We start from the raw sequence: 25,428 nt of genomic DNA on the forward strand, positions 1-25,428 counted from the left end.
TTACAACTCCTTCTTTATCCTCTGCAACCTGCGTCATCGTTACTGTTTAACATTACGTGGGCCGCGACGAAGCTCCACGAATGAAAAACTCCGCCGCCCGAGAACGAATGACGCAAATACGAGCTTCTGCTTCCTAGCGAGCTCTTTTCATTTTTCTTTGACGCGTCCAATTCTTCTCACAAACTTTTAATATAGCGAATGATTTTAGCAATTGGATCGGGCTATAACGTGGTTTCAAACGAATTTTGGAAAAATTGTAGAGAAAAATTTTACTCAACCAGGTTTCTCGTCGTTATAATAAGAGAAAACTATACACAACTTTTCTGAATCATCTCGTAGCAAGGAAACCTATATATAACTATATACTTCAAACTTTATACATTATTTATTATTTATTTTATTTATCAAACTTTATTTATTAAATTTAATTTATTAAAAAATAAGTGAGCGGAAATATAAATATCTATCGAGTGTTGTCGTAATCAACGTGGAATGACGAAAATAAAATCGTACATGTGAAAATCTATTTGCAATTGAACATACTTACACGTTATCAGCATCAAATGACACATAAACGAGAATTATATTTAATTAATCAAGAAACGTTTTCGAGAAACACGGGGACGCATGATCCCTCAAAGGGACGACCTTCAAAGCCTCAATCTTCAAAGCAGTTGTCTCAAAGCTAGTTTTCGCGTCCTATTTCTTGTAACGAACATCCACTTGCTCTCCGACTTCCAGTTAAGTTTCAACTAGAATATCTGTACTTTAAGGGAAACCATACACCCCGAAGTTCTAATTTATTATACGAACTGTGGATGGTGAACGAGTCGCCGTATAATATAATTTCTAAATGTCACCTTCCTAAAACAATTTTTACCGCGTGCTCTTTGCCCAAGGTCTTGTCGGGCGAAACTTTTTGTTCGCCATCATAACTCGTTTCGAAACTTTGTTAATGACTCCTGCAGAAGATCGTAGATAGTAAAATGATCGTCTTCTACGAAGATGAAATTAGTCACGGATATCTCTTATGCCTCCATGGTACTCGTTAACGAGTGCCATTTAGCCAATGATTTAGTCGAAAGATTTCTCGCAGTTGGAAAATTAACTGCTTCAATTGTATAAAGAGTGTACACGCCTAACTGCAAAAATAAATACAGACACAATTTTAGTACTACGAAATTGATCGACGGATGTATCTAATCTTAAAACTGCATCCCTGCATAAAAGAAGAGAATTTGAATCATCGTATCCTTCTGCCTCATACGTAAGCAATTGAAAAAAAAAGAATAACGAAAGAAGATAAGAAATCAACCTTGTTTCCTGTGCTTATCATAAACCATGCCAATGAAGACAAGATGTTTCTCACTATGAGATGTTTTATCATTCGTGAGGTTTGTCAAATTGCGACAATCTATTGGATCAAATCATTTGAGAAAGCGTATCTCGAGTGAAACACGTATGAAAAAGAAAACGTTTGTAAATATTCTACTAATCTATTGTCAATTTTAATGAAACATTCGACCCTTCATAGCTGCGACAACTATAGTCTCGATTACAAGCGTCCATACGATCCGTACTATTTTGTCTATCAAATCTGCAAGTTGGAATATCGGAAGATCACGCGAAGAAAGAATTCGGGATGATTATTTTGCGATCGAGAAGAGAACAGGACGAAGCATACTTTCGAAGCATAAGACACGTTGCAACGTACAGCATGCATCTAGCGACGGAGCATCATATTGCGAGACAAATAACCCACGTTGACATCCAGACTAAATAAAATTGCTGGAGGCGAGCGTGCTAGATAGTACTGGTATACCGCCAACCGATCAAAGCACAGCTGCTGGCAATGTTCAGTTCTCGACCGCAAACAGTTACTTACAGCCAGCTAGTGAAGGGTTAATGTTTCCTTTACTTTGATTATTCGAGATAATAATAGGATTAACGCGCTATCGATTGCAAGTACGAAGTTATTTCTGCTGTAGCTAACCAAAAATAGATTATTCTCTGCTAGAGAGTTAGAAACACTTGAGATATCGCGTCGTTAGATCGAAGAAAAATGCGACTGTTTGATTTATACAATCGTAAATTATTATATAGTTGCTTCGTTAATATCTTTCCACTTTCTTCTAATACGATTTAAGTAGAAATTAATATAGTTCCTTCTGTTGCTCTTCTAACGTATGGACGTTTATTGTGTTTAGAATGGAACATAATAATAAATCACTTTCTAATTAAATATATATATATATATATATATAAAATTAGAATATAAATAATAAAGGCATATGGGATGCAAGAGGAACATTCTAAGCTCCAGTTTACGTTGTCAGTTCTAAATCTGGAGGTTAAATACGAGAGATGTCAAGCTTGATGGTTGAAAAAGCGTATATTGTAACATATAAGAATATATCAAAAAGAAATATATCTATCCTTCCTAGTCTGGAAGAAAGGAGCTACGAAAAATAAAAAAGAAGAAGTAAAATATACCTAGAAAATTGAATTATTTCGTTGCTGAATCGAAGCGAAAAATATTGACATTTCGTCTGTATAACTCGGTCACAAGTATAACGATAGTTAAAAGGATGGAAAATAAAATACCAAAGTAATTATTACAAATACTATTATCTTTTGCAGAAGATTTTCATGAAAATCTCCATTCGAACTTGCAATCGATACCATACATCCTTTCTTAAGCATGACCGATTGAAATGAATACGATGCACAAAATAGACGTGGCAATGTATTCTGTTTCATTGTCGAGAAGCACGATTGTTTGAGAAGCACAACTCAGAGACGTCACATAACGGCCAACTTACCTTTTCGAGTTCCTTTAAACTCGCGGGTGACACATCCGAATGCCTCCTGAGTTCCGGGCTCCTCGGAGGTGCCAGTCCGGAACCGAGACCGCCGATTTGACTTCCGCTCTGACAGCCGAGTCTCGCGTCGCTGTGCCTCCTCTGGAGAGCCTCTAAAACTGGCACCTCGAGTAAGGAATCGGTCGATTCCTGTGTCACGATCGGCTGGTCCCGAGACGCGAGTTTTCGTCGACACACGCTGCACCGCCAGGACGACTGAAAAAACATGTTCGTGAAACTTTCACATTGGCCAATCGATCCCAAACGACGAATAAAACGCTCTCTGACCAACCGATAAACGATGTCGTTTGTTCGATCAGATATTCGATTCGATGGAACACCTTTTGTGTAAGCAGCGACTGCACGGCAAGTTTCACTATCGGTCTACGTAGATTCGTTAATAAAAAGCAAAATATAAGGATTATTCAGTTTTTGAACTGGTACCTCTATTTTATATACAGCGACCCACAAAAGTGTTTTAATATTTGCCATAGAAAGGTGTTTTATAGGTACGTTTTGCGTATCGTGCAAAATGTTTCGAAGCTTTATTAGCGCGTAGATTGCGGATTTGTTTGCATCTATGCGAGATTTAGGCGTGCAAAAATACGTAGAATATGCAAAGTATCGGGACTGGAATAATTTTTGACAAATGTATCAAATGTCTATATTAATTCTGTCTTTTTACTTGTATTTATAAAGGTATAAGTTATTGAATAGATATATGCACTTTGATCATGAGACACGATTATGATTATTGTGGTAGGAAAGGTATAAATTTGTATTAACATCTATCTGTCAGTGTAATCGATGAATGTAATCTGACTGTACGTGAATTCGCGAACTGCCAACGAAATAATTAAAAATTCATATCTAGAAGGATGTGTTCCGCATAAATCATCATACCACATACCGCATACCATGGCGCAAAACCATCGGAACACGTACGTATGATCCAGCTTTGATTAATTTTAAAGCTGCTTGGTCGAACGGGTCGACAGGACTAACCGAACGTACGTCAAATAAACACAGGTAACGGGGAAAAATAAGAAAGCACGGAGAATGGCTGATAGAGAGGAATGGCGAGAAATGAGGCGAACGAATATAAATAGAAGACGAAAACGAAACGTATAAAACGAAACGACGAAGACAGAGGGAAAAAGAAGATGTAAAAATGAATATAGAATATTCAATGAGGGAAAAAGATAAAACGAAATCACGAAGAATATAATGACAATGGCGAAGAGAATATAAAAATGAAAAAGATGGAAATAGGTAAAAGAAGATTAGAATAAATTGCATTGTGCATCCGTTAGGCTATTATCTCGCTTTTTTAAATCTTCCTGATATTCGAGATAGATGGAAACAGGGATAACGATAATTAAAAATGGCGATGAACCAATGGCGTAACTATCATCGACACAGAGATAGACGATATTGATTATCTTATAAAATTTATATATCAAAATAAACGAACAGATTTTTCGTATCTAATAGAATGCCAAATTGCGTTTGTGAAAATCTGATGCAGAGAAATATTTCTATTCGTATCTTTTATATTAAAACAATAAAGAAAGGCGTATTTGAAAAAATAAAGAACTGTATGCCTTTACGCGAATTGCCTTGCTTCCTCTAATTAAAAACAAATGTGCAGCCACGAACATCGTTGACGGTGGCATTCATAGAAAATTAAACGCCATAAAAGTCGTGCATACGCCGTTGCAAAGAATTCTCCTTTCCTACTTTAGCCTCTATTTCGCGCAATGTACAAGCTATATCTACCGTTTCTAATAAATGCTTCTCATTTCTGTGCCGCTTTAATTACTCGATTATTGATTTTGATGCTGCCGCTTATCTTTCTTAATAGATGTACAATATGCGACTTAAGATGTTCACAATTGCAGATTTATTCCTCTATCTAAGATCAATCATAAACGTAGAGAAAAAAGGTCAATATTTTGATATTAAATTATTTTTATTTGATATTAAATTATTTAGGTATTAAATGTTTCGATGAAACTGCAAGTTTATTTAAAAGAAAGATACCGCGAGTTGTTCGATCAAAGTATTCGTCGCTGCTCTCTATGACGTTAAGCCATCTGTCAGCCAAGTGATGAATTCCATCACTGGAAAATGTCGTGTCTTTAGACAAGATGGAATCGTCAGGGCGTCGAGAAAGCAGGACTTTCTGTGAGATCGCTGCGTGACAACATAAACCACACGCTGTTTCCGCGGCAAAAGAGATCGTAACGGGTCCTGTTTGTGACGTGTTGCAGCAGCCAGCTTATTCACCACACGTTACTCCTTCGAATACCACTTGTCCCGATCGATGCAACACGCTTTATACGATACACAATTCCAATTAACGAATAAGATACAAAAATGACTCGACGTTTGGATTTCGTCTAAAGACGCTACATTTTGCCGTGATGAAATTCATCACTTGCCTGGTAGATGGTTTAAAGTCATAGAAAGCAACGGCGAACACTATTTCATTGAACAACCTGCTGCATTGCTTTCCAGATAAGCCTTGAGCTTCGCTGAAAGATTTGCGTCATTCATTTGTACACCTGTATTTAACGCGGTTGCTCGACCCTTTCTTTAAACGCAGCCAAAGATCGTACATCGTTCGATCATTCACTGAATGTGTCCTGTACATTCCACGAAACCTTTCGAATGCACTTTTGTCGTAGATAGACATTATCGGAATTATCGGATGGCAGGTATCCGAAATTAATTGCCGGAGTTATCGATTGATCGTCCCGAAATAGATTTGGCTATAACGCAAGAGAAGGAGAGAGATTTGAAACGCCTACCGGATCGTCGGAATTCGTTGTCGTTGAATAGCAAGCGCAGTCCTCGCAAACTTTGTGTTGGCACTCGCAGCAGATTCTCGAGGCTTCTTCAGGCGCGAACGACTTCCGACACACTCGGCAATCGTCCCCGGTTTTCGACTTCCTGAAACGTCCAAGTTAACAGACCGTTGAAGTTTTCGTGTTCGAGAATTCCCCTAAGACGAATACGTTTGCATCCGAATACGGTCAACATCGGGTTTTGGAGCAAACAGTCGTCCGGTTCTATGAACTTTCCGAGACTAATGTATTATTTGCTGTTATGTATTATGTTCTAGTTATTTGCAAGCTTCAAATTTCATATATCGTGTGTGCGAGCTTTCTCGCGCCAACTTTTGTCAAAATATTCGATAGATACAAATAAGAAAATATGTCACGCGTCGCTTTATATAGCAAACTTTTACATTTGGTTTCAATATTTTAGTATATGTAGGGCATTCGGCTATTTTAAATTATTCAATTGGCCGTATTCAGATCGTCGAAATTTTAGCATTTACTACTGAAAATACTCACGTCTTCGTTGATTCTATCGTCGTTTCTTCCTTGGGCTGTGTCTCTTCAACTGGTGTAACCTTAGCGGGACCAAATTTTGTGACTACGAAACAGAAACAAACCGAGGCAGGTGATCAATGTGTAGGTAAATACAATTTCAACAAATTGCATAAAATTTATTATAATATTATATATAATAATATAATAATAATAATATAATATATTATATTAAAATATTACTCTCGAATATTCCAAAATTATATGATGTTACTATCCAAAATTACTATCAACACGTAACATATATTCTCGTCTTTTTATCTTCTAAAAGATCGTGAAGAAATTACCGTAAAGGGAAATGCATGGAAGATGTGAGCAATTTTGTACGTTCCTCTATTTTCTCTAGAAATTCTTGAATAACATAATTGAAAGAACGCTATTAACTCTGAACATATGAAACATACGAACAATGTGTAATTTCTAAGGAATAAAAGTACATTAAAAATTACAATAATTATATGTACTATATATATATTATATTATAACATAATTATAATATATATGTATATATTATAATAAAAAATTGTTCTGAATCTGTCAAACCCCAAGTTCATTTTGTCTCGGTTCATAAAGATAAATCCGTAAGGGAAGGTACGTGTAAAGTAAAAGCATATTGTAAATTATGAAATATCCAGAACTCTAAAACGAGGAGCATCCTATTTATTAAACTGAAGCAAACGAAGCACAGTAGTAGTGGCGTATCATAAGAGATACGATATTTAGACCGATTAATACTCCTTTGTTCTCAACTTCTATCGGATTGTACATTGCAATAAGCTCTAAAAACAAAACGTAGCCAACACGTACTACAAGTTATACGGAAGCTTGCTTTGTGAGATTACTGTTGAAAATTCACGAGGGCCACCGATAAAGAGACTTGCAAATTTCTGTACAGGGAAAAACTCAACTTGCAGATGTAAGTAAAAACGTTCATTGCGATGCAGTTGTTCAAAGCGAATATCCTACACTAACATCCTCAAATTTCAATAACTCGATTATATGTATAAAAACCGATCTCAGTTTTTCCCGTTTTTAGTTGGTTTACTAATCTCGACCATTTATCGAAGCTGATAGAATCGTATAACGCCAGTTTCTACAGAAGATTATTGTTAGATTCATAAAGTCAAAAGCATTTCTCGTCATCTTTTCGCGAAATAAACAGATTCGTGTATCATATAAAATTGAAATTGTTTATTTAGGATTTGCTGAACTCTACATTAAAATAAACGATACGCCAAGGTATTAGCCGAGGATTAAATCGTGATAGTCTTTCTATCACTTTGAAACAACCTTCTCTATCTCGTATAAGAGCATTATCTATCTATAACTTGAGAACCAAACAGGACAATGATAATAACATGTTATTAAATAATAAATATTAACCTGTGTTAAATAACAATAAACCAAATCTAAATGAAATCTCTTTTTCGAAGATGACGTTAATTTATTTGTAAGTTTACCTTCTCCTTTGCACCGAAGCAAGGTAGAAGAAAGTCTCTCGTTCCGTCTGGAAAAAAAAGCCTACCCCTTAATGCCATTATCTGCGGATTATTTAACGAGTCTCAGTTAGCTAAGCTCTCGAGCCAATAGAAGCTTAAACTCATTATTGCCGCGGTCCGGGATACTCGAGGGCGCAAAAGGGCGTAGCTGAAAATGCGGTCGAATCGTAACCAGCGTTCGTGTAAATCTTTAAACTGACGAAGAGTTAGGCCCATAATTACCGCCGCCGGCATAGTCCTCCAGTATACTTGTTAAAAAGTTGGCCGAAAGGGGAAAAGTAAGTAGGAGACGCTGACGAAGCTACCTTCACGATGAAAAATGGTTGCGCATCTTATAAATGTGTCCAGAACAGGAAAGCGTACTTTAATTTAGAGGAAAATTAGTATCTCGGGGATTTTCAGATCGCTCATTCTGATGACCCTCGAATGGCGATAACGAAAAACAAAACGACCAGTCCAAGTGTAAAGGATAATTTATCTTAAAAGAGCTTTGAGAAGTTTGTGAATCAAAATAGACGAATCAAGACAAAATTGCGTTTAGTATAAGTAAAAAATTTGTAATAACGTTATTAGTGTTTTATCGAATTTGTAATAATTTTATAACAACTTCTGAAACTAGGAGATTTTATAACGATGTGAAAATTAATTATCCAATGGTTTCGTTATTTCATTTCTTGTCAATGCTATCATGCCTTAATCTTCGTTAACGTGCATTTCCTCTTCCTTAATAAAGAAATCGTAATTTAACAATTTTAGTATCTTAAATAGGTTAGTAAAAAAAAGTTTATAATTGCGTTCGTAATTTTGGTGCAGTTCGAGATTAAGATTTTCAGTTGAAGACTTTGAAAAAGGTTTTCTACGTTTTACAAGCTCCTTCGTAATTCAATTTTTCAATCCATATGCAATCTGTCGTTTAATTAAGCTAATTGCTCCTCGTGAAAATTAGTAATAGGGTCATGTAAGGAAACATCTGGAACGTTTTTATGTTGTCAAATGAATGCATCCGAAGAATACATTCCCAAGATTAGGTAGCGTGCGTAACGTTTATGTGCTCTTTTTAGAAAATTAGATTTTGTTAGAAGTGATTAGTGAATTAGATTAGGTTTAATATCGTGAGTGGCGATATTTGTTCCGACGACAATTGTGCTAGAAATAGTATTATAGGCTTGTGGCGTGAAATTGTTCCTAGTTGACTAGTTAAGAATCCATCAAGGTTATGCTTGAATGAACCTAGATTTGTAGCTGTGTTATTCAACACCCGCATTAACAGAACGTTCTCTGATCGCTCTACATTTCTCAATTATCTTCTCGTTACTTTCAGTTCATACAAACAACAAGGTGACATTTTTGGAATGTCAGAAAGTCACAAGAGCAATCTTTTCTTTATTCGTAATGATTTCTAAGGAACGAGATATTCAGCTAACGAGAAAGTAACGTCAATCGGTGCTGGTTTTCTGATCTTTCGTTAGTTGCCGATTTTTAGTCAAAAAGTTGAATGAAATCGAATTAATCGCAGTTTACAAGATTGAAATATTACGGATAAATTTTTAGTTTGATGAATAATTGAGTTACGAAACTGCGAGTGAGAAATCAAGAAATTTCAAGTTTTAAATCAATACCGAGGAAGCTCAGATTGACGATTAATCAAGACTGTTTTCAGAGACTAAACTTACTTGAGATTAATTAAAATTTAGTAATTTATTCGACTCTATGGAAAAACGTAGACTTTACTAATTATTACTATTACTAGTACTTAACATTTCCTCTTTATCTCAAATTTGTGCTAATCAAAAAATCGTTAATCTCAACAATTGAGGATACTCAGATATACTATATATATATAGTATATTGATATCCCTGAATCCTTCTCTTTCTCTCCTTCGGGGATATTGTAACGATGCTATCAGATACACCATCAGTCTCAAACCAGTATAATACCGAATACGATTAAATAGCTATTAATTATAGATCGCACGTAGCCAGCCTATTGAATCTGATGGAATGTCAATCATATTGTAATATCTGATGAGTATTTCCCTAAACATATAGTATCCATCAAACTAGTACTCATCAATAAACTCCAAATTAAATTAATCAGCTTAAATTAACCAGTTTCAGGAAGAATCTTACGAAGAATATTTTTCGTAATTACAAAATGTGAGTATAAGACGATTAGTTTTCTTTTCTCAATTCTATAATTGTCGAAAACTATCTCCTTTCGAAAATGAAACAAAGTTGTTTCAACGTCGGCAATATGATTTTTCACTTTCACTAGCGCGATTGGCATTAAGGGTCTTCCAGTTCTTGGCCTGATCTCTTATTGTTTTCGATTTTAAAAAATTCTGAAAAAGTTCTGAGGTGCTCGTTACAATTCCTAATTTACTATACGGGTGGTACCTCGGTCAAATGTTTCAATCTTTTTGCAATAAAACTAAATATTTGTCGGAAAGTTACGAAACAATGGGAATTTGTTTGAAGGTACACGGTTTTGTACTAAGCAAATATTTAAGAAAGTTATCGTAGTGTTCTACCCACAAGACTATGGTCTTTCGAAAAACAGATAAAGAAATTATCCAGCTCTTAGAGAAGTATATAATTTCGAGTTCTAAATTTTCGAGACTTCTCGGTGGATTACCTATCATTGGCAAGTGCCTCGAGATCTTATCTCAAACGTATGTAAAACATAGGAGCCACGCGATACACCTACACGATCGCGTTTAAGTCATTATATATATCACTTACTTAGGAAAAATCTAACACGTACGAAAATATGGATCGCTGAAAGCATCATTTTATCTCATTTTACCTTCGTCGTATTCAGAGTTAAATTAAACGAGCAAACAGTATTTGGACAATCGTAATCTTATAGCATTTTCAAGTGTAGAAATCGCAAGAAATTAAGCAATGAAAATCCCATCTACACCTCAGCCACCCATATCACCGCGGGATGATTAATAATACGAACATTGTTAAATTTCAAATCGAAGCAAGAAACTTTGATCAAATACGATCTTCTACCCGCATAAGAAATCAAAGTTTTAATTATAGAATGTTAACTATCGGAAATTCTTCGTCTATATATATATACATTCTTATCCTTACTTGGAATTGCTCTTCGAGCAACGACGCATAACCTCGAAACGATCGTCGAACCGATGCTGAGAAATTTATTCAACGCCTGAAAGTTTGCGAACGAAGTCGACGACGAGCGATTTCTCAAACAGCGCAAACAAGCCGGATTACGGAAAGATAGAGAAGGCTCGAAGGAAAGTAAAGTGGAAATGCTGAAAGAAGAGCCGTCCTGGGATTCGCGGAGGCTCCTTTATCGCCCTCGTATCGTCCTTCGAATATTCGCAACTTCGTCGAACAAAGGGAACGACTCGGTGTCTTGCACGAACGATCACCGCGAGAATAAACGTCTAATTAACCTAAAAGTTATCCGACCGCCGCTCGCTCTCCCTTGTCTCCTTTTTACGCGATGCAAAATTTATCGGCAGGCTTAACTGTCTCAACTCCATTTCACGTTCCATCGACTCCCTTACTTTTATGCGCAACGTCGTCCCATCATTTGGAATATTCCGCTTTTGCGCGAGCCTCTCCTTCGTGTAATTGCGACATTGAAATATTACGACAGCAGTTTCGATTTGTATCATTGATCGGGATTACGGGCGACTGATTTATAGAAAAACAAAAATGTCAAACTGTCTGTTCGGAAACTGCTAAAGTTGTTATTGAGATATTTATTACACAATGGGATTATCAATTTTCTTGTAAGAAGATCAAAATCGATCGTGTTTGATGATGGAGATAAAAATTGAAAAATTTCAATTACTATGGAGAAAAATATTGTACGTAGAAATGTGAAAAAAGTACTTAGATACTTGTGTTACTGGCGTATGATGTCTCTCTGAATGACATCCTCTCTACGTTTGATAAGAATTTTATTTCACAGAACGATATTTATAAACCGATACGAATCTCATTTTACATTTACGATATTTTTTGCTGATCACTCTTTGAAAATAAATAATCAACCCACGTTTCGTGATTGCAATTTACATCTTCTGTGTTCTATCCGATACACAATTTTTAATTAGAACTCTTTGAACGAGACGAAAGGTTCGCTAAAAACGACAATAAAAAAAACGCCATCGCTCTGGCAAGGGACGAATGAAAGGAACGATTCCCTTGTGCCCATTCAATTGTGCCAGACGAAAAAAATAAAGAAAAAGAGGGATAATGTAAATGCTAAAGAGGCGACTTTTGCCGGACCACTTTAGGGTTGTATAATCCTCGAGTATTCTAGCGTTTCGAGGGTGGCTTTTAATAGTTCTCGCCTATTTTGGTTATCTCAATGACCCTCCATTCAACGAAGCGTTCTTCAAACGAGACTATCCCACGAGAAACAGAATTTCTCGAAAGAGAAATATTAATTAAACATAAAAACTTATTGAGACGAAAATTAATGAAATTGATAAACTGCAGAGACGTTAATTTTTAACTAATTTCAAAATCTCAATATTAAAAGGCAAATATTATTTAAACATAGAAAAAAATTAATGAAATAAGAAGAAAAGTTAATTTTCAAATTGCTCCAAAACTTTCTTTATTTCCTTTAAACTATACTACCGATATTCCTCCTTAGAGAAAAACTAACATTAACTTTATATGAATTTACTAGAGATTTATTTATCTTTGAATATAATTGTAGATATTTACCTATTAAATTAATTATAACCCGATTAATTGCATTTATATTAATTTGGACAATACGAAAAAAGGTATAATTCTTCGGGATAATAATTAAATAATTTTAATTAGACGTGAGTGTTTCTACACGTTCCATGTAAGCAATTAAATAAGGAAAATTACGTCTGAATGAAGTTTATGGTATTTAAATGTTTCGTAATGACGAACCATGCGATGTAATCAATAATAATTAATATTTCGATATTTTTTCTCGGTTTGCTATATTTTAATGAAGTCAATATGATAATTATAGAGCCTGGAAGGTTGTAACAAAATTATTCTCTATTATTTCCCAGAATATTCTATCTGGCAATCTATCATAAAACGTTATTGTTATTCGTCAAATGAATATAATACAAAATTTCATTTACTGTATTATTAGATATCATTGTATGTGTATATATGTATTTATACATGTGTAGTATTTATTGTAACGGCGTTTAAAGCCTAGTACAATCTATGTTTACATAAGTACACGTTTAATAGGATTTCGTTTGCGTTTTAACACGTGGGCTGTACCTATACCACAGTGTTTCCAATATCGTTTGTTATATTAATGTACATCAATGTATACCGATATACACAAATAACTATGCATCATTATTTATCGTATGAAATATGTTTTACATTATATAAATATTGAAGGTACATAAATAAGTTGACTGCTCGAGTGTTGTATTTCATTAATTCAATAATTTCCACTAATTTTGTTGAACGATGTCTTCATTAAATTATTTACTAAAACAGAAAATAATCCTACATGTAACAAGTGAATAATTCTACTTTTCTCTCCCTCTTTATCTCTCTCTCTCTCTCTCTCCATATTTAAATACCATTTTACTCAACATTCGTCTCATAATTACGTTTTGTCTTGCAAAGTAGTACGAACGTTCTATACATAGATTCCTTTAAACAGCATTATGCATGCATACGCGAGGGATAAAATAGGACTGCGCCTTCAATATTTCATCTTTCCTCGTCAAGCTAGTCAATATTTCGTCTGTTTGCAAGTTATAAACCAATTAGCATCGTCAATCCGAGGAATTCTCGAAAATTTATCGAGCTACAAACGAAATTTCGTTCGCTTTAATTAACGCGAAAGTCGCTTAAGAGCCTGATTATTCGAATATCGTAAAACCGCATTATTTCCCTTATATTTCGTATTCCAGGATATTTCCATATTCCATCTGCTGGTAACCTCAGCTTTTAATAATGCCGCGGATCATATTTCGTTTCATTCCCTGAGATCCATCCCTATAATGTAGTATCGTGGACAAAAGGCCTAAGATATCGGCCGAACCGTATACAATGTTGCGAGAACCGCGGTGTCGTTGGGTACAGCAATGTATCGTCGATCTTTTCAACTGAACAGTTTCGTCTAAAAGGCCTACGTGACCCTGGCCACGAGCGTTTTCGGGACACGTGCGCTATAGGGCGGGGAAAAAACAAAAGAGACGCTAAAGACAATGTTAGTTAAGACGCAGGCGAGAACGAACGCAAAAGGCGCGCAGTATGGGTTGAGAATCGAGAGCGTGCGAGTGCGGATGCCGAAGACGAGAGTTATAGAGAGTGATTTGAGCGGAATAAGACTTTTGTGTTTTAGTTCAAGTTGAACATTTATCGTTCTCTGTCCAATTAATCCTTGTTATTTTTATTTATCTTAATAAATAGTATTAGGAGAATTTTACAAATCTAAATTATCCTAATCCCATCCTTTTCCGATACTACAAATTGGGGGCTCGTCCGGGATTGAAACCAGACAGAGAACGACACGTTTAACGGAACTAATTGTGCTGAAAAAAAAAGAGTTGAAAATGGCAAATTGTGAAGAGGAACAGTTTTCGACTGAAGAGGTTTCGACGCTGGAGGAGCTAAGAAATAAGCTCGCAAGTCTGAATCTGCCGATATCAGGCTCGAAGTCAGTGCTGATGGCCAGGCTGAACCGAGCGTATAAGGCTGGTCAATCAACTTCGAAGGAATCGAAGCGCGATGAGGAATCGGTAAATCAGCGAAACCTAAGGAGTGGGCAGAGAGCTGAGCGCGATCAGGATGGAGACGAAGACCTCGAGAAGCTGAGGACGAAGGAGTTGAGAGCGCGCCTCGCTAGCTTGGGGTTAAAGGTCACAGGGAGAAAATCTGAACTACGCGCACGGCTACAGGCGGCCCTGGAAGGAGACAACGTATCGTCGGAAGAAGAAAGCGACGACGAAAGTGACAATGAAAAAGATGAGAGAGACGTGATGAAACACGAAGGAGGTACGCGAGCGATGTGCTCGGACCGTGATGAACATCGCCAAAAGGCAGGTACCGTTTCGGTGTTAAGCTTTAAAGACGTCGAAGACGCATTAGAATTGTTTAGCGGTGACAAAGGTGAAAACGTGGAGCGATGGTTCGAATCATTCGAAGAAGTCGCGGACACGTGTATGTGGTCCGACGGTCAGAAGGCAGTCTACGCGAGGAAGCTGCTGAGGGGATCGGCGAAAATATTCGCAAGCTTCGAGTGCCATGCCAGGACTTGGCATGAGCTGAAGAAGGGACTAATCAGAGAGTTCTCCAGAAAGTCCAACAGTAGGCAAGTACACCAAAAGCTTAGTGGGACGAGAAAGAAAAGCGACGAGGCGTGCTTGGCCTACATGTATCGCATGCTGGAAATAGCCAGTCATGCCGATATAGAGGAAGAAGTCAAAGTAGAGTACATCATAGACGGGATAATAGACGAAGAGGTCCATAAATCTATGCTGTATGGTGCTGCATCCATCAAGGAGCTAAGGAAGAGGCTAATCGCGTACGAGGAGCAGAAGAGCCGAAGGACGAAGTCGGTTGCGAAGCCGGCCAGAGTTGAGAGAAACAACAGTCCCAGTCAAGGTGGAAGTGCGAGAAAGACGCGTTGCTACAATTGCGGCGATAAAGCACATGTAAGCGCGGATTGCCCGAACAAGTCGAAGGGTCCTAAGTGTTTCGAGTGTAGAGAGTACGGACACGTCGCATCGAAATGCAGCGATCTGGGTAAGTCCCCTAAAGAGGTTTGTAATACACAAATGTCGCTGCGAGCGGGTTGTAAAAGTGTTAGAATTGGAAATTGCGAACTGAGCGCGTTGATAGATACCGGTAGCGAATTAACCCTGATGCGGGCGGATCAACATGCCAAAATTGGAGCGCCCAAATTAATTCGGGAAATTATCGAGTTTCGCAGTATCGGATCCGAGAACAATCTTACGCTCGGGAAATTTTCAACGGATATTGTCATAGATGATGAGTTATATCATATAACGGTGCATGTAGTTCCAAACACTATGATGCACCGTTCGTTGATAATAGGCACAGACTTCCTGGATACCGTTGAGATGAACAGGAGGAGGGGAGATATCTCCATTTTCAGATTAAAAGACGAAAACTCCGATGGGATTCCGGAAGTTTTTAAAGTAGACATAGAGACGGGGGCGCGTGAAGTAGATTTATCCCATATCGAAAACGTGCACCATAAGCAGGCAGTAGAGAGTTTAATCCGAAATTATAGGCCACAGAAAACGCGCGAAGTAGGAATCAAAATGAACATAATATTGCATGACGATATTCCGGTTTACGAAAGGCCGCGAAGACTATCTCCACAAGACAAGGTCGAGGTCGACAAACAGATCAAAATGTGGCTGGAGGATGGAATAATACGCCAATCACATTCCGACTATGCCAGTCCGATCGTTTTGGTAAAAAAGAAAGACGGCTCGACTAGAATTTGCGTTGATTATAGACAATTAAATAAAAAGGTAGTAAAAGATAGATACCCACTGCCCTTGATCGAAGACCAACTAGATTCGCTACAGGGCTCGAGGGTATTTAGCACGTTGGATCTTAAGAACGGATTTTTTCATGTTCCTGTTGGGGAAAGTAGCAGGAAGTATACAGCGTTCGTAGTCCCCACAGGCCAGTACGAATTCCTCAAAATGCCTTTTGGATTGTGCAATTCGCCAGCCGTCTTTCAGAAATATATAAACGCAGTTTTTAAAGAGTTGATCGCGACAGGGGTGGTGCTGACGTACATGGACGATCTGATCGTGCCGTCGACTGACTTTTCGAGTGGGATAGAGAAACTAAGCACAGTGCTGCGTGTTGCTAGTGAACACGGACTACTCGTAAACTGGAGTAAATGTCGATTCCTACAAACGAAAATAGAATATTTGGGCCACATCATCGAGGGCGGTAATATTCAACCATCTGAATGCAAAACCAAGGCCGTCGCTAATTTCCCGGAGCCCCGATCGGCTAGAGATGTTCAGAGTTTCCTGGGCTTAGCGGGATACTTTAGGAAGTTTGTGCCCCGGTATTCTGTCATCGCGAGACCATTAACAGATCTATTAAGGAAAAATGTCCCGTTCAGGTTCGAATCGCGCGAGCGCGAAGCGTTCGGAAGCCTAAAAACCGCGTTAAGCGAGAAGCCACTGTTGAAGCTGTATCGCGTTGGAGCGGAGACTCAGCTGCATACGGATGCGTGCAGCGGGGGATACGGAGCGATCTTACTGCAACGCGACAGCGAGGACAACGTTTTTCACCCCGTGTATTACTCGAGCGGAAAAACATCACCGGCTGAAGAGAAGTACACCAGTTACGAGCTTGAGGTTTTGGCCATCGTGAAAGCGCTGAAGAAATTCCGTGTCTACTTGCTCGGCATTCCATTCAAAATCGTTACAGATTGTCAGGCGTTCGCGTTAACAATGCGGAAAAAGGACTTGTGCGTGCGCGTCGCGAGGTGGGCGATCCTCCTAGAGGAGTTCGATTATAAGGTGGAGCATAGGCCCGGGACCAGTATGATGCATGTCGACGCGTTGAGTCGAAACCCCCTACCCGAGGTCATGCTAATAGACGAAGACGAACGAGGGATTGTCGTACGTTTGAGAGAAGCGCAGTTGCAAGAGGATGACCTGCGACAGATCCGAGACAACATAAAGCAGTACGAGGCCGACGGGTACGTCTTAAGAAACGAACTTTTGTATCGAGAAGTAGAAGACACACCGCTATTGGTCGTGCCGAAGTCGATGCAAACCCAAGTGGTCCGACGAGCTCACGAACGTGGCCATTTCGGCGTTACCAAAACAGAGGCGTTGGTAAAAAGGGACTACTGGTTCCGGGGAATGCGCGAGAAAGTGGAAAGGGTGGTGCGGAGTTGCATCGACTGTATCCTTGCGGAGAGAAAGCAAGGGAAGAAGGAAGGGTTGCTAAATACCATCGACAAGGGAGAATTGCCGTTCGACACGTATCACGTCGATCATATTGGACCGTTACCCACTACAAAGAAAAGCTACCGGCATATCTTCGTAGTGGTCGATGCTTTCACCAAGTTCGTCTGGTTGTACCCCACCAAATCAACGGGTTCTGCAGAGGTTATCAGCCGCTTGGAAAAACAGTCTGTTTGTTTCGGGAATCCGCGAAGGATCATCTCTGACCGTGGGACGGCGTTCACAGCTGGTGCTTTCGAGGACTATTGTAGCGAGGAAGGCATAGAGCACGTGCGAACTACAACTGGAATTCCGCGGGCCAATGGTCAGGTAGAAAGAGTAAACCGGATACTTATCCCGTTGTTGACGAAGTTATCTGCACCAACGCCAGGCGAGTGGTTCAAGCACCTGGAGAAAACTCAAAAATACCTCAACGCAACACCCAGCAGAAGCACTAGCGTTACTCCGTTCCAGTTGCTGTTTGGCACGCGGATGAGAATGCGGGACGATCCGCAGATGAGGCAGTTAGTTGAAGATGAATGGGTCGCAATGTTCCAGGAAGAACGGGATCAATTGCGTGAAATAGCAAAGAGACGGATCGAGGAGCTTCAAACCCGCAATAGACAAACGTTCAACAAGAGACGCAAGAAGGCGACAGTCTACAAAACAGGAGATCTGGTGGCGATCGAGAGGACGCAAGGCGGTCCTGGGTTAAAGCTGCATTCAAAGTTCCTTGGGCCGTACCGTGTGGTGAAAGTCCTGCGAAATGACCGTTACGTAGTGCAACGAGAAGGCGAACACGAGGGACCGCGCACGACTTCCACCGCAGCCGACCACATGAAGTGGTGGAACATTGGTGTTAGTGATGATAGTGAGAACAGTGATGAGCACATCTGAGGGCAGATGTGATTTGTCAGGAATGGCCGAGTGTAGTATCGTGGACAAAAGGCCTAAGATATCGGCCGAACCGTATACAATGTTGCGAGAACCGCGGTGTCGTTGGGTACAGCAATGTATCGTCGATCTTTTCAACTGAACAGTTTCGTCTAAAAGGCCTACGTGACCCTGGCCACGAGCGTTTTCGGGACACGTGCGCTATAGGGCGGGGAAAAAACAAAAGAGACGCTAAAGACAATGTTAGTTAAGACGCAGGCGAGAACGAACGCAAAAGGCGCGCAGTATGGGTTGAGAATCGAGAGCGTGCGAGTGCGGATGCCGAAGACGAGAGTTATAGAGAGTGATTTGAGCGGAATAAGACTTTTGTGTTTTAGTTCAAGTTGAACATTTATCGTTCTCTGTCCAATTAATCCTTGTTATTTTTATTTATCTTAATAAATAGTATTAGGAGAATTTTACAAATCTAAATTATCCTAATCCCATCCTTTTCCGATACTACAATAATTACTTGCAAGCCTAAAATAATATGAAATCTACAAGGATAGAACGTAGCCGGAGTAATCAAATACTTTCGATTCGATAAAGAGAAATTTCTACGTATCGACTAGAGGAATTTGCTGGACTATTCGAACAGTAATTTCGTTATCTTAGAATTATTAAAAAGTATTCGTAGCTTTTACCGTTTAGTAGACGGGAATACGTTTAGAGCGATGTTTGGGCAAATTATAGAAAGTTTTGGTTAAATAATTACGTTAGTACTATAGGTGGATGGAAAATTCGCTGGAAGAAGTACGCGTTTGATTATTAAAACACTGCTTTTGTACAGAGGTTGATAATTGACCGAAATTACCGGAGAAACAGTTAAAAAATTTCGTCAAAATTTCACCGATATACGTTTAGGATAATGAGCCAAATGAGACAGCAAAAAGTTATAAAGAATGTTTGCAGGCATTGCGGAAAAGATAATGAGTTTATAATTACGCGCTGATCTCAGGTTTCCTGATGCATACGCCGTTGAAGGAATTTCATCGAAAATATCTACATTTTAACAATTTTTAAATAACATATACAACGTGTAAAATAATGTAACATGTCTGTTCAACAGCTACAATGGAAAATCCAGTGCACGTGTTCACTAAAAGTGAACAAAAAATTCGAATTATAAAAAATCCGATGAAACAATGGCGGAACAAAATTGCACGCTCAGGCAATCACGAAACAACTTTTGTTACCAGAAAAATGAATTGGAAGAGAGCAGAAAGATTTTACATGGAAGATAGTGGTGGACAAAACGTTATAAATAATTCATTGCTCGTACTGGAACCAGCAATCTTGACCTAGATATATTTATTATCTTTCTAGAAGAATGATTATACAAAATAACTTCGTCTTACGATTGGAAGCAGTTTGTTTAACGATATCTCTACACGTAACGTTATTATTACACTTATTATCTTCTTTGTTTTTCTAGAATCCGGAGTTATAAATAAATAACAAACGGTAGTTCATAAATTTAATCAATTTAAAGCCTGAATGGAGGGAAAATGACTGAAAAGCGCTGTAGAAATAAAATGTCGTATTTGAATTAAAAGGCGGAACGACTTGTTAAAACTAATTACTACGTACAACTCGTTCCATCGATAAGAGTTTCTCGACGAAAAGCTTTTGGAAACCTACATAAAACTGTACGTAAATAAGAGAAATAAATATTTATGTATCTCATAAAAGAATAAAAATTGCTACAATTAAAAACATACTTCCCTGTGAAAACCGATCGATATTAATTAAAGGATTACACTTGAAAGCTATTTATCGGCCCTTTTAGCCCGATCATTTTGTTTTGCTGAATAAAAGAAAAAAAAATTGTAAAAAATACAAAAAAAGACTGGCATATTACTTCTCCTAAGTGGCACGGTCCACTTTGATTGATAAGATGGAAACGATGTATCGCAATAATAACTATACAGATATAACTATTATAACTGGAAATTTGCAAATTTTTAGATAAATATGTTCACTGGTCTCAGACATATCAATCTTTCCACTATAGAAGTTTCATAATTTTCCGAACGTTCCTAGCCATTGTGGCTAATATTCGTTTTTGGCTATTGCACTTCCTAGCAATTTATAGTCGCAGATACACTTTAAAGTAACTTAAAAGCGCAATCAATGTCGTTTATCCTAATATTATGAAACGTTTCTTTCGTCATTTAATTACGAGTTTTGTTAGATGAAGTTCGTTTCCTTCGTCTCCTGGAAAATCACCTTTTCCCAATTGTGTTACTGTCACTCTGGAACGACTATGTTCAAACGTCCTAATGTATCCTGTATTCGATCGTGAAGAGAAGACGCAAAAAGGACCCGGTACAGATGAGTAATAATAAACTGGACGAATAAGCTCCGTGTTTTGCTGCGTGTACCAAGATATTCTCAGTTTATCCGATCTCCGACTCGCTCGCGACTGTGTTCCATTAATTATCTCGATAATTAACAATGCGATTGCGTTTCGAGATCAATTACAGCAACGACCTCCTCGATATCAAACGGCCGGTAAGCAGATTGAATGCAATCGTGGCAGATTACAACTAAATAGCACGGTTTGAATGTGAACGAGATCTCTGCACACATGTTGAACATGGTGCGCGTAGAAGAAAGGAAAGGGGAGGAAGACAGCCAGAAAAATTCGAGCTAATTATTCGTGCTTGATTTGCAATTGTTCTACGAAGAAGTGAAACATTCGCCGTGCTAAATTGAACCGTATGGCATTACGCCTTTTGTGTCTCGTATATTTAACGTTTTCCTTAAATTTATAAACGTTCTAAATTCAGGGTACTTAATCATTGTACGTATCGCTTCGACAGAGACTTTCCCTATGAAATAAAACTTGTGGAAACTGGTTTTAGAAGTAACAACGAAATGAAAATAATAGGAAATACTATTAAATTCGTTGGTGAAATAGCTTCGCATGTAGTTTGATTGACCGGTTTATCAATTGTCTGCTTCAATTATCTGCTTCAAAACGAATATCTCTGGTTATCGACTGCGAGTGTATCCTACATTTATGGCGTACTCTTTGTTTTCATTTATTGAACGATGGAAAAGTAATAACGCGTATATAATGAATACAAATTGCAAACGTTAGCCTTTCACGTGGCAGCCGTCGAAAGGCTGACGCTTGGTATGAAATTCGCCGGATAGAATGTTACGAAAATTTACATTTTCCACGTGACGATCGAGTATCTATCAGCCCCTGGAAACGCGTCATCAACGTCTGTGACGTGGGCGGGATTTTATTTCGCAATTTGTAGATTCACGTTCACACCAGCGATACAGCAATCAGTCGACACGCATCGATAAGGTGCAACGTAGTATGTATTTTCAAATCAAATTTTTCAGCCACCGTGAATTGTTTAAAGAAGAAGTGATTGTAATCATAGACGCGCAAACGCTGCAAAAAATATTCGTACATATTCTCATTCTTCAACGAACCGTTTTTTTTTTTTTTCATCAAGTTGCACATTTCATTCTCATGATATTACGTTTTTAATGCCAACGCCTGCAAAACATATCGGCATCCTCATTTTTCAACGAAGCGTTTCCATCATATACGTTTCATTCTCGTAATATCAAATTTCTGTAATCATATGAATCAGGGCTACGAAACGATATGAAACTCAATATGCCTGCAGTTAATTAATTAGTGTATATAAATGCCATAATAAATAGCATTCTTCATTTTATATTAAAAAATGTGCGTATTTTCAAGCCTGACTTCGTGCGACTATGCGAATAAAATCTGAAATTGAGCTTCCGATTAAATTTATTTATCGATATTATAGAACGCACCGTAATCGTGAATTAAATATAGAAATATTCTCAACGTATTATTTTTCTGATCAAACATAATCGATCAGTCAATCGGACGACTAAAATTATTTAAAATTGCCGTACGATTTATTTCCTATTTAATTTATTAAACGTGAAAGGAGATGAACGCGTTACGTGAAAAGAGTTCGCCTATCGAGGACAAAGTAAATGAAGCAAAAAATTAGAAATATCGATATTTTTATCACGGCATTTACCCGAATAATTGACGATAATTGATAAATACAATTAATTTATACCTTCCGTTCGCAAGTTACAAAACGACCGCATATTTATCATGAAACGAAGAAGCGCTGCTATCAAAAAATAAAAGGAAACATCGTTCTACGTAAAGAGAATCCGGCATAAGATCATTCGCCGCTCCTCTCTCTTCTCTTCTCCTATGTTTCTTATTTTCGTCCGACTTTGCCCATCGTAAAATCCGAAATAACGTTATAAGTTGCATTAAAACTTGTAATTCAACGACCGATCGTATACGATGGTATCGTGAGAAACAAAAGGAGAATCTCGCGAGAGCGACCTATACTGGAAGAAGAGAAACCTTGTCGTTTAATCGACGAGTTTTCCAACGAACCCGCGTCGTAAAGGCGAAAATAACAAAATGGTGAGAGACCACGGGGACGGAGCGAAGAAGAATACGTCGTGTGGCAAAAGAAAACTGTCCTCGACAATGGGGTTGGACTTTATTTCATTTGGTAAATTCGATGAGAAAGACTGTAACGAAGAGAGCGAGCATCGCCGAAAAGTAGGTTAGCTAGTTGCGTCGAAGGAGACGAGGAACCTGTACGAAATTGCAAATATCTGTCGGGCTTCGGGAGCAAATTTTTCAATGGGATTCCTTTCTTCCCCTATACAAATTGAGTCGGGTATCTCGCGGGATCCGATATCGGCCTTTCCTCGATAATTTCTCGTTGAATTAACATTATTGCAACGCCCTCGGCAACTTGTTCCTTGTTATCATCTTTTCGTGCAATACGGTCGTTGGAGATATCGCGAGACGTTCTACCATTTGTTGGAGATAAGTAAAAAGTCTGAGAAGTAATTTCCTCGAAGGTAAAATAACCTTCGAACGAAGAAGATATCGAGAGCCACTTTATATTTTTCTGATTTTCGAAAACGAACGGAGAGCTGTTCGGCTGACGTAGCTGCGTTTTCTTTCCAGTCGAATCATCGTGAATAATTTGTTGACGACGAGATAAAAGATTTCGATCGATAGTTACGCTATTAATATTGAATTTCTAATTAATTTCAGTAGGAGTATACAAATTACCATCGTTAGGAGTTTCAAAATGTAGTAAACGTGTCTCTGAAACTATTGACAGAGTTTCGGCAAGATTGACCTTTAACTCATTTCGTTGTTTGTCTTCGTCTAATAAAGTTTCAACCAGAATTTGTAATCTGTTTCATCATCAAAAATACTTGCAACTATTTAACACGATATCGTAGCATGAAGGATTGACACAGCTATAATAACAATCGATAGCATCTATCAATAGATATATCCATCGTGTGATAAAGCAAAATTAACATCGCAAGCCTCTCTCAAGTGTACAAATATTTTTAAACGTTCCACAATATTCCAAAACGTACGATGTATTCCTACCAAAAGAATATGCAGACCACATCTTCTTACTACCATTGTACATTTTCGAATATAAAGAATACCTGTCAACGGATTTTAATAATCTTAAACGAGGAAATCTCTCTAAAAAAAAAAAAAAAAAAACACTAAATAGAATAGATTGCGTAGAATGAAAACGACTAGAACATTTCTTTCATACGTAACGATCATCTCTCTCTCTCTCTTTTTAGCTTTGAAAATCAGTCTATGAAAAAAGTACTGGGTTTATTCCATCTTGAAAGCGGCTGCAACTAGCGGTTACAGTAGCCAACCGTGCAAACTGACTGTTACAAAGCGTTGTCGACACATCGCGTTCATCGCGCGGAGGCACGTATCAGCGTTTCCTCCGTTCTAGAGAGCACAAATTCCGAAACTCTCATCGCACGTTGGAACAAAAGAAAGAACGCGGAGCCTGCGACCGCGGAAAACGGGAACAACGGCCATGTGCAGGCGGTGCATTCGCGACAGAAACTATGCACATTCGAATTACAAATGCATCTCGCACGTCGGCCAACGCTGAATGAATTGTACTTGTCGGTCGTGTAATTTCGAGCAAATTACTCTGGCTTTGAACGAAAGCGAAAAGAAAGGAGAAAAAAGAGAGGAGAAAAGCAAAAAGGAAAGGAGGGAGAAGGGAGAAGAAACTCGCAAGGGGGAGAGGAAATCCGTCGTTTCGCGATTGTCCCCAGGCTCTCACTTTCCCGCTCGACGCCACGTTTCTCTCTTTTTTCCACTCGTTTAAATGCGACCCGACAGTAATTAAGTAAAAAACGAGCACGCTATTTACGCGGATTTGTTTCGTTTGCGCGCGGTGGCCGCGCGACGCGTCGCAGCGTCTCGCTCCTCGTTGCTTTCGTTTCAACGAGACTCGTCGAAATACAGCTATTACAACGGAGATAACGAACCAGCGAGGAGAAGGCGTTACAGCGTTAATGGCGATAGTTGCAGCCTCGAGCTCGTAAAACCAACCTGTTTTACGCGTATTGTCTTAGGAGAATTTTTAATTTATTTGTTGATCTTTGCTTAACTGTGTTCCGCTCATGGGGGAAAACTGGAAGTTGATTGCCGATTGTCCGCGAATAATTCGCGCAATGCGCGCTATAAAACTTTGATCATCTAAAATCTATTTTCCATATTAAACTTTTGTAATTTTTTGTAGAATTCTCTTCGCCTAGTTTCCAACTACGTTGAAATCACTCGTAATTGAACGTATCTCGAGGGTTTACCGTGAGGTGAGACTTTTTCAAATGAAAGTTCTAATCGATATTTCGATACATGGTGCTCGGTACGCTGCGCGTTACATTAACG

The 25,428-nt window shown here is 38.4% G+C and overlaps 2 protein-coding genes across 10 annotated transcripts in view; one reads left to right on the top strand and one right to left on the bottom strand.

The window, feature by feature from the left end:
• The window catches only part of LOC126919669 (uncharacterized), a 228,657-nt gene that overhangs the window by 190,781 nt on the left and 12,448 nt on the right, over positions 1 to 25,428 (top strand). The gene's annotated exons all lie outside the window — the stretch shown is intronic.
• LOC126919547 (regulating synaptic membrane exocytosis protein 1) overlaps positions 1 to 25,428 on the bottom strand; it is a 151,740-nt gene that overhangs the window by 63,263 nt on the left and 63,049 nt on the right. For all 9 annotated transcript variants that reach the window (XR_007711691.1, XR_007711692.1, XM_050728913.1 and 6 more), the window contains 3 exons: positions 6,224 to 6,305; positions 5,675 to 5,816; positions 2,823 to 3,077 (listed from right to left, as the gene is read on the bottom strand). Coding sequence is in view for 7 of the 9 variants with exons in the window: in XM_050728913.1 (XP_050584870.1) it covers positions 2,823 to 3,077; positions 5,675 to 5,816; positions 6,224 to 6,305 (479 nt within the window). In the remaining 2 variants the exon portion in view is untranslated. The remainder of the gene's footprint in view (positions 1 to 2,822; positions 3,078 to 5,674; positions 5,817 to 6,223; positions 6,306 to 25,428) is intronic.

Source organism: Bombus affinis, chromosome 8, assembly GCF_024516045.1.
Source record: "Bombus affinis isolate iyBomAffi1 chromosome 8, iyBomAffi1.2, whole genome shotgun sequence".
In the NCBI taxonomy this organism is placed as follows: domain Eukaryota; kingdom Metazoa; phylum Arthropoda; class Insecta; order Hymenoptera; family Apidae; genus Bombus; species Bombus affinis.